This window comes from Calonectris borealis, chromosome 3 (genome assembly GCF_964195595.1).
Source record: "Calonectris borealis chromosome 3, bCalBor7.hap1.2, whole genome shotgun sequence".
Lineage (NCBI taxonomy): Eukaryota > Metazoa > Chordata > Aves > Procellariiformes > Procellariidae > Calonectris > Calonectris borealis.
The window spans coordinates 76,546,890-76,565,782 of NC_134314.1; the positions used below are offsets into that span (position 1 = coordinate 76,546,890).

Genomic DNA, 18,893 nt, shown 5'->3' on the forward strand with positions numbered 1-18,893 from the left:
TAGAGCAACTGGTTAAATGATTGAGGTTTTTTGTTTTGGCTAATATGCAGTCTAATTCAAAAGATGAAACACATGCATGCCAGTGCTGAAATATTACAGTTGAGAATTTAATGATGAAAATACGGGAATTCTGAAGTCAGAAGTCACACGATGCTTCAGTAACTTTGGTCATGGTTCAGACAGTCAGTTTGGTGTTGCTTTCTATTCTGACCCATGTTATTTGAAGTTATATCCATCCTTAGGAGAGGCCAAAATGTAGCGTACTTGAAAGCAGGTTTCAGAAAGGCAATGAGCACAAATATGTTTGATACAGCATCATTTTTTACTCACAAATGCATGAAGGCCATGCTGAATAAATTCTGAAACTCTTAGAGAGAGCCTGCATATGTTATGGATCAACAACACAGTTGAGATCACTGAGATTCTTCCATTTTATTTTATTTAATCCACCCTCCTATGCTTCTGGGATAATAGGAATAGTTAGATCTGCTTTGGTCTCCTCAGTCCCAAACAGACACAAGCCTCCCTAAACAACTTTAAAGAGTCTCCTGGCTAATGAGATGAGCAGAGAGCTGCTTAAGCTGCCAAGAGAAAAAGTCAGAGGAAAAGGGCTCAGAAACCCGTCTCAGTCAAGCAAACCAACAGGCATAATACATTGCCTTACAATTTATCACCTGGGCAACAACCAGTATGCATTTATAATGCACCTGGAGATCCTGGGGATCTCTCATCCCAGTGGAAGGTACTAAGTAGGGCAGCCAAATGCTGTGTGATACCTGCAGATTCTTTGCAGAAGGATGTGTGAACTCCATCATACAAAATGGATAGGGAAAAAAGACTCTTTAAATTCCTACAGAATATACAAGTTTTGCTTGGTTGAAGGTCTCTGGGGAGGGAAGAGAAAAGAAGGAAAAATGGGGGAAGGAGCTGTTAAGCTTTGCTGTCCAGCTTTTCATAGCTTTTCCAGAGATTCCAGCACTGTCCTTTCTGGTTCTCCATTATTTTTTTCTAGGAAGGTTTCAGAAGTAGTGTCATTCATAACAAACACCCATGACTCCTTGTGAACTGCCTCATAGAGGTGCTAAATGCATGGAGGCTACCTCTTCTGTAGCTGCTCAGCAGAGAATGTCACACAGATCTCAGCTCCCTAATACAAGGGTCATAAACTGGATTCCTCAGCTGGCTGTAGCTGGAGAGACTGCTGCTGCCAGGAAAGCAGATTAGCTCACATCATTCTACAGTTATTTCAAGTGCCATGTGCTATGTTTCCTAGCATGGATGTGTCTTAAAATAAGCATCAGTACCTGTGAAGAAGAGGAAATGCAAAACAATTATAGAAATAATGACAGGGGCCAATAAGACTCAAATGAGAACAAAAAACTCCGAATGCATTGAAATAATGTCAAATGGCAGGTAATTATCTCTTTAGAGTGTTTTATACTGTAGGAACTGTGTAATATTTAGAAGGATGAAAATAGTTAAGTTCACAATGAGGTAACAGCTTTTTTTAAATAATGAAGTGGACAGAAATGAAGGTGTACCATAAAACCTGAAACTGCAGAACTGGAGACAACCGGGAGCTGTAGAATGAGTTACTATCTTGTTATCCTTCAGTTAGGGGGGCATTGCGACAAGTGGAAAGTATCTTAGTTCCTATTGCTGTTCATCAGAACCGAGCCATCAACAGGATTACACCACGAAACTCACCTTGAGAAGTTGTGGATGCTAAATTATTCCAGATGATTCAGAGCAGAAGGAGGAAATGGATCCTATAAACACTTACATATATGAGTAACTGTTCTCTCCAGGGTTGTCCCATTGATTTCAGCATGCCTATTATACAAGTGAACTGATGTGTATATAAATGTTTGCAGGGATTAACATTAAATGAAGATTAAAATTTTCTCATGGCTGCTTATAACTCCATACAGCTGATGCAACAGCCAGGTAAAGGAATATGCCACCTACACTGCTTCTCTGTGACTACTCTCACTTTATAGAAAGAGCTGTTGGAAGGAGGAGAGATGGACAGGAGCTGTAGAAGATATCCCTAGACAGGGATATAGATCTCACAGCTGTTTTCTGCTGGGATAACGCAGCTGCTGTAAGGCGGATATAGAAAGAATCTCAGATGCACACCCAGATATTTTAAAAGATATAGTCTGGAACTTTTTTTTTTTTTTGCTTTCTGGGCTGATGAAAATAAATAGCATCACTTTAAAACTTTTAATATAAGCAAGTGTTCAAACTTGCAAGATGCTTGAAAACACAGAGAGTTGTGCGCAAAAATGCACTAAATTGCAATGTCAGGCACACACAGAAAACAGATGGATATGCTCTGGGTCTACAAACACAGTTTCAGAGGATGGTCCCCAATTCTTTGAACATGAAATTACTATATTTGAACAGCTTCTTTGGACATGGAATTATTATATTGAACACAAGCACTGCAATGATCTTGGTCTTGTTTATAAATGTCCCACGGCTGGTCACTGAGTATGTCTACTATACAGTTGGGGAAAGAATTATAGTGTGATTTAGCAGGAGCCAAGCTGACTTTAAGCAAGCTTACTCTGTCGTCGATAATCAAGTTCAAGTAGCACTAAATTCAGCACAGCTTATTTTCACAGGTCCAAAATCATTTCTTGGGGAGACATAAGCTACTGTAGCCAGACTGTTACAATACATGCGTTGACTCAGAAACATTTTCAGTCTCTTTGTATCTACGGACAACCATTTCTATGTCCAGTGTCCAGGTACCTTTGAATACCAGCCAGTGGTTTTAGCTATGCCGAGCTTTACAGACACTAAGCCCAAAGACCAACTTTACACAGTAAAAGCATACTGCTTTAAGCACAACTGAGGTTTACACTTCTCTTATGTGGGTCATGCCATTTTAATAATGGCAGAGGCAGTGTTACATACAGTTGCTTTTTAGGACAGGAAGTACTGAAAAAAAGAATACCCAGTTGAAGTGATCAGACAATAATCCCAGGAATGATTCTGACCTCATGGTACTCTTACTAACAAATACTCCTTTAATAGTGATGAGTTAATGATATCAAGCCCTGTGTGATCTGACTTGCAGCATGTGAGATGACAGTGTTTAGACAGAAATACTCTACCTCCGTCAAGCGAGCTGGCTCCTATTATAGCATGGGTGTTAAACCATGCTGCTGAACAAGCTTTGGCAGCTATCATGCGAGCTTCTGAAGTGAATGAATCACAGTGGTAACGGATGATTGAACAGGGGTATATACAGCGTGACTCCTTAATTTCTTTCAGAGGTTCACACTTGAAATCAATTGCAGCAAAGCTCAAGTTATATGACACTGAAAACTGAGTTCAGTTTCTTTAAAAAAAACAAAACAACCTGATCTTCTGTGAAACGAACACAACTATAGATGGAAGAATCTGCATATTTCCAGGTAGAAATACGTCTTGGTATCTTTGTTTTGACTCTGGAGTAGCTAGCTGCATTATCCACATAAGAAAGAAATGGTGTCAGATTGTCTTCTAGATATTAAATGCAGGCATTGTTCATGTTTTACTCTTCATCGCATTGCAGAAGAGCACTTCTAATCTGTGACCACGAAAAAATGAAAATTCTATCTTCAGCACATTTAACTAGATCTAGACTAACTATACCTAACAGGCTGCTTTCCAGTGTCTCCTGCTGAAAGTGGGACTATGTCTAATTAACTTTGCTTTTACTTTTAAACAGCTTTTAGTGGAATTAAAGTAAATAATTTATTGGAAGGAAAAACTAAATCTACAAAGCTGTTTTTGTTGAGAATTTCATTTTTGCATGTAGTTCACTGTGAAGAACCATCTGATTCCTACGATTCATTAACTGCTTAAAAAAAAACCAACAAGTTGTGCCTTATTCTGCATAACATGAATGAAGTGAAATAAAAGTTTGGCCTTGTGACAGGTACTGGGAGAAAAATTTTGAAAGATATTCTTGTAACATATTTAATTACCTACATGGACCCAATCTTTCTTTTTCTTCATTAGTATTTTCTGTATACAGAAAAGAGCTGTAGAACTCACAAATGACAAAGGCACAGCTGCATGTACAATCCTGTCTGATACTTGTGATGAAATGAGGAGAAAGGAATAACAGAAGCTATGCCCCAGGAATAGATAGAAATGTAAAGGGTAGCTGCAGTAGAAATTAAAAAAAGCTATTTGAAAGACCTATCTTTGTTACTAGGATGCTATTGCCATCTCTTAAATTTTTATTGCAAGTTCTAGGACTGCTGGTGTAATAAAAGGCATGCTTAGGAATAAAAAGCAATTCCTAAGCAATTGCAGTATCTGCTAAAAATATAAACCCACACGGTTGCTGAGAAAAAGAAGAAAATTCATCCTAAAACTTCAGAAAACAGAAATTAAACTGGAAAAAGTTTGTCTGTTTTGACAGACAGTTGCCTGTTTTTTTTTTTAAACCTAGAATTTTGGGGTCATGATTTTGCCACATCAGGCAATGAAATACTAATACTAATACTAATACTGATACTGATACTAATACTAACATTTTAACTCAATTTTCTGACAGATTAAGACATCATTTATTGTGATGTCTGTTTTAATTTTGTGCCTTCTTCTGTTCCAGTAGTGGAACCAGAATGAACAATTTCATTTCTCAATTTCCATGCACCTGTGCACTGTTGATATGTTTAGACTCACAAATTGGCAGTCAGGGAGTCTTTGAAATACACAGACGTTCTTTTAAAGAAGATAAAAACAATTAAAAGAATTTTGTGCACAGCAATTTTTGTAAGACCTCTGTAAATTCTTTAAATTTTGTCTTTGCTAAATATTATCTCTGTATAGGCTCCGACAGTCTTATGTCATCTGCTGTTTCCTGTACTATCAGCTCCATATATTCCTGCATTTCATTTCCTTTCCTTCCAAGTTCTCTGTAGGCCGTTCATAAACCTCTCCTCTTACAATATTCTCCTTTATGCCAGGAGCTATGTTGCTCACTACGGCCTATTGCAGACAAAGAAATGCCACTGTATCAAACTTACAGCCTTGCTTTGCTTGGCCAGTTATCTGTAATTTTAGCGTATTCTCTATGGTATACCACAAGAATGGAATGCAACCCAATATGCTGGGTTGCCCTAAAGGGAAAGGGGAAGGGGCATGCAGGGAAGTTTATTCTGGACCTCCTTGTTTGAGAGGCTGCAGTGAACCCCAATTTGCTTCAGTAAATCATCTTAATATTTACAGAAAGTAGTGGCAGTGGGCAGTCCCCATTTCCACCTTTGCCAAGGGCTCCTGGGATGTCTGCGCATCCACACCATCACACCACCACATCTGTGGCAAAAGGCAATATCAGATTTTTTTTTTTCCCTAGTTAATGAAAACTCTGTGCTTCTAACATTCCACTACATTGATATTGTTTTGATTGAAGAAGCAAAGCAGCTGAAAAATTTTGCCGTCATTGCTAAACATAAAGACTTCTCGGCCCTGCAAATAGCTGAAGAGATAGCGTCGTCCGACAATCCATAACATAGCTGAAAAGAATGCTAAAAGCCATTGCTATGCAATTATTTCACCAATGACATTGTTATTTGCAATCATACTGAAAAAAGCGCATACGGTGAAATAAGCAGCTTTGCTTTAGATTTAGAGAATTTATGTTTTTATGAAGACGACAAGTAATTCATTAGGTTAGCACTTCAGAATTTCTAATGTTGACTTTCTTCATCTATAGTTTCTAGGTTTTGTTCACGATGACAGATTAGTAGGAATGTATTGTGTGTATCTGCCTTTAGAACTGCTTTTTGGTTTTGAGCTCAAGTATTTGACCAAAAATCGTTAACATGCTAAATACTGCTTTTTTCCATTATATGAGGTAATCTTAAGCAGTAATTCTGCACATAAATGCTGAATGTCTTGATGTTTAAATGTCATGACCATCAGGGTCATGATGATGCAGGTATTTTTCTTGACCTATAGAAAACAGGGAACTGGCTTCCTGCATGATGTTAACCATCTGGTCCCACATTTTAAGGCACTTATTTATTAAGATGGTAAATGTATAGTAGAAGTATCTTCTGCATTTCAGCTTTAAAAATAAATCTCTTATTTCAAAGCGCCCATTAAAATAAATTTGTAGAAATGTCTTTTCTTAAACTTGGAAAGATACACGGACAACTTTATATCATGAACTTTACAACTGAACTTTAGTATCAGGCTAGAAATCTGTGTAAATTTCTTGTACAGCTAATCTAATGAAGGAACTGCACATAAAGCAGAATCTAGCGTTGATTCCACTCCAAGTTCAAATTTCACTCTTCAGAAATAACATATATTGTTTGTATACACATTACTGATGCCAGGGTTTGCTGCTCTGCTTCCAGTCCTATAAAACACAAGATGAGGCTCTCTCTCACCAACTGTAACAATTAAATAACTCATGGCACTTTTCTGCCTTTGAAGGGCGTTAATGTTGGCATTCCAGCCAAGCCATAGTTCAGGAAATTACATTTTTCCTCCCTGTATTTCCAAATGGATAACGTGGCTCCAGTTCTCTGTTCAAGGCTGATAACCAGTGCTGCTGGAGGCTTTACAGAGACCAGGTTCATGAAATGAAACAAGTTGCTCCGTAAGCAGCAGAATGAATGATGCCTGCGTGGGTTTTTTTTTTGTTTTGTTTTGTTTTTTTTTTTTTTTGCCTGCAAAGCTACGAGCATCCCTGCCCCTTCTCCCACGTACCCCCTCAAGGGGACCTTGAGGGCCTTTCACGCCTTTGAACTATTTGGAGACGGCTGAGGGAGCTCCAGCCTCAGCGTGCGTTGGCCACCACGCCAGCAGGCTGCAGGGAGCTGGGACCTGCTGAGGTAAACCATCTTCGGTTTTTCTTCTCCCCCTGGCTGCTGGGGTTGCGGAAACTTGCCCTTTTGGAGGCCCCCGCGTAGTAAATGGCAGCCGATAACGGCGAGCCCTCCTGTCACGGGTGGGGAGGGAGCCAGGCGCCAGCTGGCGGGACGGCAGCTCCCGCTGCGCCTTCACCACCGCCGGGTGCCGGCCCCTCCTGCAGAACCGCGGGGAAACACCCCCCGCAGCCCGAGAGGGAACCCCCGCCGTTTCACAGCGCGCCCCGACCCCGTCGCCTGCGTGAGAGGCGGGCGCCCCCCCGGCGGGGGCAGCGGGCGGGGGGAGCCCACGCTGCCAGCCGCTCTCCGCCCGGCCGCGGCGGAGCGAGCGCCTCTGGCTCGGCCGGTCCCTCCTCGCGCGCCGTAGCGATGCTCCCGGCTTCTCTGCCCTCGGAGGCTGTTTTCAAGATGGCGGCCGCGCGGGCGGCTCTGCGCGGCCGGGTTCCTGCAGCTGGGTAGAGACCCCCCCCTCCCTGCCTCTCCCCTCCTCCTCCTCCTCGCTGCACCCCCGGCGCCGCAGCGGGCCAGGCCGGGCCGCGCACTGCGATCCGCCGCCATGCCGGCCTCGGTGCATGCATGAGAGACGTCGCCGCGCTGGTCTCTGCCGCCGCCGCCATGGAGGAGCCGCCGCCGCCAGGGAGGTCAGTACCCAGCGCTGCCAAATAGGGAGCTGCCTGCAGACAGCGGGGCAGGCCGCCTGCTGCCAGATTGTGGTGCGCGGCTGGGGCCGCCACCCCGGGCCCGGGCCGGGGCCGGTGCCGGGCCGAGGGCTGTGAGTGCCAGCCGCCCCTTCTGCAGTGCGCGGGCGCAGCCCGCCTCGCCCACCGCCGCCGGGGCACGGCCGGGCACGGCGTCAGGAGCGCTGCGTTGCTGGGGCTGCGTTTTGAACCATCCCGCCCTCCCCCCCGGTCCCTTCGCGACGCAAAAGCTCCGGCGGCTGCTGCTGCTTCAGCGCTTCTGTAAAACGTCCACCGAGTGAGAAAGTGCTTCGATAAGAAATCTCTAGTGGCTGCGGTGGGTAAGGCAATATTTTGTGGGCACTTTGCAATTAAAACCAAATCGTTTCCTTCCCCCCTGGTTGAGCAGCAGGAGCAAACGGGTGTTCCTGGGGCACTCGCAAGGCCAGCTCTCGGGGCAAGCCTTTGACCAGCACTCGGGGCCGGAGCTGGTGGTTACGAAGCGAGGAGCGGGAGTAGCTGTTGGAGCTCCCCGCCAGGCTGACAAAGCGTGACCTATGCTCGTTGACTTGTGAACTGCAGTGATAAAAACACTGCCTTCTAGAAGGGTGTCTCGTGTTTATAGGAGCCGTGATTAAAAACAGGTAGTTAGGTTCTCTCTGGTGTGCCGATAAAACAGCAGGATCTTGGAGTATCGCTCCTGGCAACATTGCAATAGATATTTCTCAGAAGATACAGTTTTTTAAAAAAAATCTTCCAAAAAGAGGGCTAGCGCTATGATGCCTCAAGCTTTTTGCAACTGCTGTTACCTCCTGAATGTGCTGACCTGCAGATCGGCTTTTTGCAAGTCTCCATCTGTGCCCTGCTGAGAGATGGGGATGCAAATTACTTCATGGTTTAGTGTTTCCAACTGGCTGTAGAAGTGTTGCATAAGTCGAAGTTATTAATTCCCTGGCAATTATTTCTCCTTTTAAAATAACATCCTGTTGATGCACTTCACTTCTCACTAGGAGGCATTCAGGAAACGTTTTTTAAAACGTTTGTGTGATCAATTAGTACTGTAAGGCAGTAGTCAGGAGCATTGTATTCCAGATGTGCTGTGCAAAAAAGCTTCATGCTGTCACATTCCTGAGATCATTCCTGGATATTGCAAGCTACTGTTTCATACTGACACAATAAAAGGGAAGTGGTGATGCACTCCAGTTTGGATCGAGGCTATGCAGTTGAACAATGTCTGGTTTGAGTTTTCATTAATGTATTTTAATGATTTGTTTTTCTTACGTCATGAGAATGTCAAAACCAGAAGGTATATAACAGTTAATTAGATTTAACAGAAATATTATGAAATACAAATGCCAGTAGGGCAACTGAATTCTTAAGCTTCCAACTTCCTTTTTATAGTATCTTCAAAGAGTAATAGTGCAGGTTAAGCAGAAAATGATTTAAAATTAAGTTTGTACAACAGCATGACCCTAGACCTGGGCTGTCTTCATGTAGAAGAGTAATCTGCAGTGCCTGAATGGAAAACACCCAGGCATTTCCTGTCTAGGGCCATTTCTGACCTCTGCTGGATTCTGCTTATTAAAAGACAGTTTATATGAGTCGGATGTGGGTGTGGATAGTGTGGTGGCAACTTTACCCAGCAAATGAAAATTGAATTAGTTATTTCAGAGTGAGCTGGTGCGTGGGAAGATGTCTCAAAACAATTAGGTAGCCTTAATTTGTGTAGGGTAATGCATGTACTCCACTCTGATTCATGTCTGTGTGTACTTTGTGTATCAACTTCACATCTGCTTTAGAACAGAACTGCTTCTCTGGCTTTACATAGTACTTGTTTTTTCTTAAAAGTAATACAAGACCAAAGTATCTGAAGCTTTTTCAACATGATTAAAGTTGATTTAAATTTTGGAGTTACTAGTGTTCAGTCTTGCGGCTGTGAGGTCAGAATCTTGTTGAAATCAGTGGGACTGTGTGCAGGCTTGAGAATTTGAAATCCATTTGGTGGCAGATAGCTTTCAGTCCTGTTTGTAGACTATGAATGTGTTCTTATGATAAAGAGTTCTTCTGGCTAGCACTGAAGTCCAATGGTATAATGCATTCTTTTTAAGTTAAATTTAATTCTGTTGGAGAGGTACTCAGTCATTCTCATTAACAGTACACCTACATTTGTTTAAAAAAGCAAGTGTTGATTTATTGTTGTGAGGCTGCCCTTATGTGTTGGAAATTTGTTTGTCTTCATGTAAGGATTTTGTGTCTTGTCAGAATGTAAATGCAATGGTACATGTTGTAAATCTAAGGCAAGCATACAATATATTCTTGGCTTTTTTTGAATTATACAGTCCTTAGTCCAAAGCATTTGATTGAGAATTCTGCTCCAAAGGCAAACTCTTTTTCCCAGGTCTTCCTTTCTTTCTTGAAACATACGCTTTGGGGTGAGAAGAGAGGGGAGGCAACTCTAAACTGAAAAATACTCAGGGAACCTATGAGCAGATGTTGTTTTTGAGATAGGATTGCAATTGGACGTTGGACAACCTGCGGTGGTTATGGATAAATGAAAAGACACTACTAAAAAGTTTTGGGAAGAATTCACATTTAAGTACCAATCCTTGTAACAAAGCAAACAGAAAGTCTTCAAGGTAAGATGTTCCCACCTAGATAATTTAGTATGCTAATTAAAACAGGTACATGTTTGGTGCCTATAGGCTTTAAATTTTCCGAGTCCAGTTTTAGGCTTTCCCAGGAATTTTCCGGCACGAAATCCACTATAGAGAAAAATGAGGCCTTAAGCATTTCCTTTGTTGAGATGCCAATTTTGGTGGCACTGCAAAGGCATGAAGAGCCGTAGGGCTACTCTAACTTGTGTCTTGATTGCTTGTAGCCCTCTTTTCTCCTGGCATACGTGCAGTGCAAGGGGTGAAGGAAGCAGCAAGGCTGTGAATAAAGCGGGACAGGATTGTTAATAATGTGGAGGCTTCCTCAGCACTGGGGAATTTTTCAGTGGTCTGTCTATGAGATTTGTTGGCTCTTCATTGATGACAATGAATTGGGCTGTCAGTCTGCAGCATCTGTTGTTTGAGGGAAGCCTGGGGTCATGTCATGAATTGTGCTCAACCTATTTTTCTGTTTGCCAAACTATGTGTATGACTGATAGTGTATCAGCAGTGAAAGAGTTTAAAATTATTTTATTACCTTAGGATCATAGCTTCACTGGGAAAAATGATCTAAGTATATAGTGTTTTACCATCCTTTTTTTTTTTTTTTCTTCCATGCATTTAAATGAGGTAAGATGTAATCTCTATGCTTCATGTATTGCATTTTCTTGTTTACATGTGCAAGATTGGGATGAATGACTGATTGCTCCACCTACGCGCAAACACACACAAAGTGCTAGTTGAGATGTCTTTGGCATTTGTAGCAGCAAGGATTAGTCTGCGTTGTGTGGCTGCTTGAGTTGTTTTTATGTCTGTTAATTAGTGCTGTCTGTGTCAAGGTTGGTTTTACTATTATGTAAGCTAGTGATATTGGCCCTTGTGGAATGCAAACCGTGCTGTAATGAAAAACAGATCTACTAAATTTAAAGGAAAGGATAAAGGATATGCAGTAATTTTTATTTTAGGGAGCGAATTGGGATTTTTAGAGGCTTATAAAGATTTGGCTTCCATGACAACCACATTTCTTAAATTATACACAAACCGTTCTTTTAAACTGCATCTGAAATAGATTTAGAAGACAGGGTTTTTTTATGCTACCCACTGCTAGTCAAGCAGTATTTTGACCTCCGTAGCACAGGAAGATAAGGGTATGTCGGCTCTTATTTCTTCAGCTGTGTGGTTGGATTTACTGTTGTATATGCCATTTATGTTTGCAGAGCTATTACTTTCCCTAAGTTTTCTTCTTCTCTCAAGTGTTAACTGCATTGATGCTATGTTTAGCCTGTAATCTATTAACTAAATCATTTTTGAATTTTTAAAAATAACTTAGAAGCATATTCATTTAAAGAGCTGATATTTGTCCCATGCTCATCCTTGGCCAACTGCAAACATAAAGCTAAACCAGAATGTTTGCTCTTAACACCTGAGTTTGAGCGTTACTGAGTTGTCAAATGTTCACTCATGTCTAGTCCACGAACCCTGTATGTATAATCACATCAGCTTGCGATGAACCTTGATCAGATTTATTCTGGATCCAGACAAGATGGGATATAACTTTATTGCCCTGATGAGTGTCTCCTGCTGTCACGGGGTAGAAGGAGGAAATTCCTTCTGTTCCTTCTGTGTCCTGCTAACATTTAATGGTATTGACTGTCGTGCGTTTCTTTCTAATGTGGTATACATGTATGATTTATTCTGCCCTCGGCTTACGTGTGCTGCTGGTTTACTTGCTGATGACTTCTCTGAGAGCGGTATTTGTAAAGGTTTTTACCCTTTTAGCTATGAAACATCCATCCAGTAAGTGATAACAAGGCCACAGTTACATATGCCTCAGTTACTTCTCAGCTGCACTGTAGAACTCTCTATGGGCATGTCCACTGAGCATTTGGGATGCTCCAAATAGTGCAGAGTACTGCAGCTCCATTGCATTGCCTGAGTTTTCTAAAGGTTGCAGATTAGTAGTCCAGCATCCAGTGCTTAGACACCAGCTTCCACTAAAAACGTATTTAACTTTTAATGCTTCACCTTCACAGTTCTTGTAGACTTTGACTTCATCTAAAAGATGAACTGAAACTTTGGGATCAAAACCAGTTGGGAGCTTTTTCTTATCTAGGAATGGAACTTTCTGACAGAAGAGTAAAGCTTGTGCATGGGAGAATGGGGGAAGAATGGCTGTTACAGATCTTATTATCTTTTATCCTAGGTCTGTGTCTTTCCCAATTTATCACTGTTATATGTGATATATTTATAGTTGAGCCTAGCAGCCTAACGCTTTCTGTCATGGTATCTCTTCTCCCAGTAGTATGTAACTTTTCCTGGTGTGGCTTAAATTTTCCTGAAAATCCATCCGTATTTGTTAGTATATCTTTTTCATAAGCAGTTCTTAATCAAATATACTTTATTTTTTGGGTGTGTAGCTTGAGTAGCTTGAGACCTTGGGATCTGATTCGTGCAGGTGCCAAGAACTTAACTGCAGCAGTTATCCTTTGGATTTGTACTGTGCTGTGTAATGTTCAACCATCTTTACTTTAGTGATGAAAACATATTTCAGAGCTGCTCATTTAAAAAAAAAAAAAGATAAAGTGCTGTTCTTGGAAATTTCAGTTTAAAAGAATATTTTTTCCCAAAGATGTGTTAGGATATAGTTGAGGTTGAAAAAGTAGCACTAAGGAAGCATGGTGACTGAAACCAATTAATATTTTGACATCAGTTGTTCTGAGGTATTGAAGAGAAGAGAGCTGGATACTAGCTGGGCTGGGTGAAGCTCTCTTAGCTCCTGTTTCTACAATTCTAACCTTTGATCCATTTGCAGCCTTACCTGGTAGGCTTAGATGTGGATGTGGAAACCTGACAAACCATCAGCGTTTTCACACTTTTTTACACATTATAGAGCAATGTCAGAATTAAATAGATCTGCTGTTCTTTCTTATTGAAATAACATATGGCATAGTTTTAATCAAATAATCTATTTATGAATGAAGGAAAAAAAGCTCAGAGCTGAATGTACATGCATATTTTTTAAATGCTGTTATGTGATAATCCAAATTTGCATGAAAACTTATAATAATCCAAGATGGAAAAATTAGTTAACCTTTCTCTGCTTCCAAATTTACTAGTAAAAAAGAACAGGAAGTTCCGATTATTATTTTTTTGTGAGATGAGAACATGAACAACTGCCAAAACTGTTACAAGAGCTCTATTTTATTTATTTTTTATACTTATTTCTAGTTGGTGTAACTTGCAGAAGAAAAATGACTTCCTTAGATCATTTAAATAGGTCTCAATAGCTCTTATCTCTGCTTGCAATAAAAAGATATGATGAATACTAATTTGCATTTTACTTAATTTATTTTAAACTCACTGTGTTTGACAATTTCTGTCTTTTTGAAGTTTACCATATTTTTATAGTCAGTCAAAAGGTTCTTCAACACCTCTCCGCTGTTTCAATAGCCTTTGTTACATTTTTCTGTGTCTCTATGTCTTTCTGTCATAAATATAATAATCAAGCACTTAGAAGCTTCTGCCCAAGAATATAGGAGAATTTTGGGAAAAATGTCAAAGTGTTAGTAATTTACAAAACTGACTGTGGTAATTTCCAGATCTTGAGAAACAGAAGGTTTTGTTTGAATTTCTCTCTTAAAATAAATGTTGCTAGTCAGTACAGTAGTGCTGTAAGGAACTTTGTAATGTGGGGAACTGGCTACAGTCAGAGATGTGCTTGAGGTCTACTGTAGAAATGAAGCGTGTTCACACTTGCTGGGTCTTTCCGTTCTAATTAAACAGCTTAATTGAGAGTTACCATGGGGGAAAAAAGGTCATTGGGAATCAATTAAAGATTAACTGCTTAGCTCTAAGCTTTACATTAGTCATTTCCCTGATAATGACTTTTTTTCCTTGTAGATTTCTGCAGAAATAGTGGTTGTTCTATCACAGTGAAGTCTTGCTACAAATCACTGTTGATCTTGCAGCAGAAATACTTGCTTTGTACTTCTCTCAGGCCTCAGCTGATCTGGGATTTATTGTACTTGGTGCTTAACTGTTAGCAGGGCTGTTGTAGCGTAAACCCATAGTTTGCAAGCAGGTGGCAAGATGTAGGTCAGGACTTCATAGCAGCATTGGGTGTTTGCATTTGTGTAGTCAGACTACAGATTAGTCTTCAAAGATAAACAAAGCGTAAATAGTGAGCAAAGCATGGCTATTACAGGGCTACTATTACATTCTGACTATTTACTAATGATGTTTTAGTGTTTCTGCAATTATTTCTATGTTGACGAGCCCTTGTTCATAGGTTAATTTATAAATAAGCTACTGGAATTATGTGATTCAATCAGTTCTTGGTAGTGATACAGGTATTGCCTTAAGCATCTTCCTGCACAAGTATTTTGCTTTTATCATTGCTGCAAGTAAAAAATTGCATTAGTTTTGCAGCTGATCCAGGCTAGAAATTACTGTTCTCATCTCCTAACATCCCTCTCTTCCCCTGCTCAATTAGGAATATCTGCCATATGAAACTTGCTAGCATAACGTTAAGTACATTTGGTTGCCTAATCAAAATAAAAGTGGTTGCAGTTAGAAAAATCCTGCTAACAAAGACATTCCAGTTAAGCTGGATTGTTTTGGCAGCACCAGTGAAGAACCAAGGTTGGTACTTTCAGTTATACTTGTGCATCTTGGGGGCTGGTGACTTCTGTCAGAGTGTCACTGGAAAGCAGAAAGGACAATCATCTTATAAATTGCTTCAGCTGCAGCCAGAAGAGGGTGACTGAGGACACGATTTCACATTACACTCAATGTGTTGGAACAGCAGGTTAGTTTCTTCTTCCCCCTAGTCCGTCCCCAAGAGGAAGCCAAGCTCCTCCACTGCATTCTTTCTGGACCTAGCAGTCATGTGTCTGTAGAGTTTTCACTTCAGCTTATCGATCTGATGAGTAACTGATGCACTAAAAATTAATGTGTTTTTCTCCCCATCAAATTGGTGACTGAGTTCACATGATTGTTGGCTTCTGTGCAGAGGGGACAGGCATGTGCAACCTGGGATACAAAAGGTGCACTGGAACAGGTTCCCCTTTTTGTGTCAGCTTACTGTGACTATAGTCTTCGTAATTTCTGAGGCTCTTTACTTCATCCCTGTAGAAAATTGTGTGAATAAGGTTCATCACTTTTCATACTTGATTTTAAAAGTTTTTTAACATTATTCCATGGTTTTTGTACTCTTACAAGCTTCTCTGCTGTAAGCTGTTCTAATAAAAACGTAGATTCTATAAAATTTGCATCTGCAGACTTACTTGCTGAAAGATTCAAGTGCTTTTTTTCGGTTAGCATCAGCAGTAAATGATAAAATTATTATCTCTGTTATAAGTAAATTCTGCCCTCCTGCCCAAGTGCCACCTTTTTTCCCCAGCATTCATTCCTAGACTATAGAGACAACTGATCACATATCCTGCCTTGATTTCTCTGGGAGGAAGAATGTAGCTATGTACAGCTGAATTGGAATATTTCTTAAAACTTAAATTGTCATGCTGGTACTATTTCTTTTTTAAAACGTTATTTTGAAATACTTAGTGAATACAGAAAAGCCTGAGATTTCTGCCTTAGGATGTTGTTTTAAGACAACAACATGACAAAATATTTTTTACTTTCCTCATATTACTTGCAGGCATTGTCTTTAGCATCTCTGTCTCCTTCAGATTTTCTTCTAGTCTTAAGATAAGTTTCAAGTTTGTTTTCTCCTATTCATTTTAGCCTTGACATTGGTGTACCTTACATAATATCTGCTTTTATGGCTAGAGAAATCGATGAAAGGTTGAATGTGACCCTCATAAATATTTATGTCTTAGCTTTCAGAAGAGATGGATGCATTTAACTAGATAGGATTAGCCACCTCCTGTAGAAAGGAAGAATAGTGCAGACGTAAGGGTGATCGTAGGGATACACAAATTGAGTTAGAGAAGTGTGCTTGAAAAACAGGTCCTGAGAAATGAAAGGAGTTGGCAATCTTGCTTTTTACTTACCAACTGAAGGAAGAGTTGCAAGGGCAACAAGTGCTTTACAGAACAATGTTTTTGTTTTGTGCTTCCTCCCTGCCTTTTTTTATACAGCCTTCATGCCAGAAGAGATGGTACTCTGAAGTTCCCCTTTTCCACTATGAGATTGCTGTTAAGTGTTTTTCTGCCAGGCTTTATCGTCAAGTTAAGTTATTCAGATGCCTCTTTTTTAGAGTAAAGTAATGTCTACAAGATCCTTGTGAGTTGGAAACTTGGAACATCAAAGCTCTTATTCCTGCTCTCCCCCCCAGCTCAAAGTTGCTTTCAGTGCTTGTTGTTCTGCTGGTGGGATGTGACATGGGTCTGTGTGCTCTTGTTCTCTCTAAAATTTGGGAAGGCAGCAGATAACAGATACTCTTTCCAATTTCTTACCCAAAACCATGGGTATTCATTTGCCAAGCAGCGATATTTTCCAAAAGTAATAAAGTTTTTTTTTCCTCAGGAGGAAGCGGATCCAGGCCTTAGTAGAGATGTGGTGCTTTTTACGAGTCTAACTGCATTCGCCCTTCATAATTTGAAGACTTTTCTATTCTTATAAAATTTTTACAGTAGAAAAACTTTAAGAAGGACTGTATCTGCAATTTATATTTGTGGTAGTGATTCTCGTTCCAAAAAAACCCCAAAACTTGGTGTTTTCCTATAGCTTACCCAAATTATCTTAAGGATAACAAAGTAAAAAGCCAGATGTCCTAAGTTTCAAGTCAAATTTAATTATACTGTTAAAAATCTTATGAAGTATATTACCAAGTTTGTAACAGTAAGTCCTATTAATATGTTGGCAGCAATCAGAAGTTATTGGTGACTAAGGTTTAACATTGACTGCTCAGAAATGCTGAGCTCTGGCACACAAGATTCCAATGTGAATACAAGGTCAAGTATCTTCATTACTGTATGTCAGTATTAGGTTTTAATGTGAACAATTTTATTTTACTGTCTCTGGAGTTACAGTCACAATAGGAATACGTGACATGTACACCATTTAAATGTCCATGCTAGTCACAGAATTTTCGTATCTTGCTAACCAGGCTATTTTTTTCCCCCTGTAAGCACTGTTCCAGATTTACACAGGATGTATTTAGCAAAAAATATTCTTATTTGTACAAACTCTGAGCAAATGCCTGCTGTTCTGTAATAAAAAATAATAGAAAAAAATCCAAGATTTTTTTTCTTGCTTTTTACTGAAGGCTTCCACGGAATTGCACTTACAGTCCTTCCTTCAAGTTTTTTTTTTTACTATTTCTTTTGCTGCCCTTACAGCAGTTTGTAATAACTGCTTTGAATGCAATAGCTGCAAGCACTTACTTTTAGTATTCACAAATGTAGCAGATCTTTAAGAGAAGACTGTAGGCAGAATTGGATTCGTAGTCCTTTCTGCTTTCAGTTCAGGAACTTTATAGAACCAAGTGCATTTATTTAAGCTTAAAGCTTCCCTCAGAACCGGGAATTTTAAAAGGTGATTAAAAAATAGGAGTGTGTGATGCTTTCATAATGTTGGAACGTAACACTAGGAGTTTACACCAGATAGCAGACCTGTACTTTAGCAGAACTTCAGTTCATTTCATCTTAACTTGTTTTCCTGATTAGGTTGTCTACTCCTCAGTCTTAGTTTCCCGAAGTGCTACAGGTTGATTAATGAAGTTCCGTCCTTGTGCTGTTGGTCCAGGGGTACTGTCACGTTCTCTTGTGCTATGCAGATTAAATGAAACCCAGTACTGCTCCACAGAAGTTAGAGCTGCTAATTCCAGAGTTGTGTTGTGTGTGGTGTTTAGCAGTTCTGACTGGATACCGTTTTGTTTTTCAGTTTTAATAGCTGCAGAGATGGTTACCTGTTTGCTCTTTGCATTACCAACAGCTGTGGGATGATGACAATTTGCAGTTATGTTCTTGTCAAAATATTGTTTATCTTTGAAATAGAATGGTTGCAACTACATTTAGGGAGAGCTACCTAGCTTTAAAAAGATTTGATTGGCAATATGTAAGGCCTATGTTTTCTGCTACCTTAGCTAATTGACAATGTACCTTACTGAGAACAGGCTAATGAAGCTTCCTACATACTTTAATTATCAAGCTGAATCCCTGTTAAGGAGCATATATTTGAAAAATAAACACTTTGCCTTTAAAACAAAGGCACTGAGTATCAAGAGCAAGTACTTGGTAATTCAGTGGTGGGCCTTGTACAGATCTTGCAGTTCTCTGAATGGAAATGGCAGGGTGCCATAAGGAGTGTTGAGAAAGAGCCTTACTGATGTGTGAATGGTGAAAAAATTGATACCAGCATGACTAAGCTGATATAGTTGCTTTAGTTCAGACCCTATATATCTAGTGCATTGTTGTACAATGAGGCTTTCACTGGTGAAACTGAGTCTTTGTGTTCACTGGCATTGATTTGAGCTCTGAGTTGAGATACAGTCTTTGCACATAATCCCTAAACTGAGCATTCTGAAGTTTTAAACTTGAGTTGCAACCTGTGCCTTCCTCCCTCTAAGCAGACCAGCCTGCTCCAGTTAGATCATCTTGTCAGCTGCTAACAAGAGTGGTTCTGTAGAGCATGATTGCAGTTTTGTGATGTGACTTCTAGTGCTGCATGTTTTGTAATAAATCTGCTATGTTTTTTAACAAATTAAAGAACAG

At 40.1% G+C, this 18,893-nt stretch overlaps 1 protein-coding gene across 8 annotated transcripts in view; it reads left to right on the top strand.

Moving 5' to 3' along the window:
- Window positions 1-6,586: 6,586 nt before the first annotated feature.
- MAP3K4 (mitogen-activated protein kinase kinase kinase 4) overlaps window positions 6,587-18,893 on the top strand; it is a 74,144-nt gene continuing 61,837 nt past the window's right edge. For 2 of the 8 annotated variants that reach the window (XR_012673052.1, XR_012673051.1), the window contains exon 1: window positions 6,587-7,531. Coding sequence is in view for 4 of the 8 variants with exons in the window: in XM_075146278.1 (XP_075002379.1) it covers window positions 7,467-7,531 (65 nt within the window). In the remaining 4 variants the exon portion in view is untranslated. Of the gene's footprint in view, window positions 7,532-7,821; window positions 7,909-18,893 lie in introns of those variants that run through there. The other 6 variants (XM_075146278.1, XM_075146279.1, XM_075146280.1 and 3 more) reach the window with 5 other exon arrangements.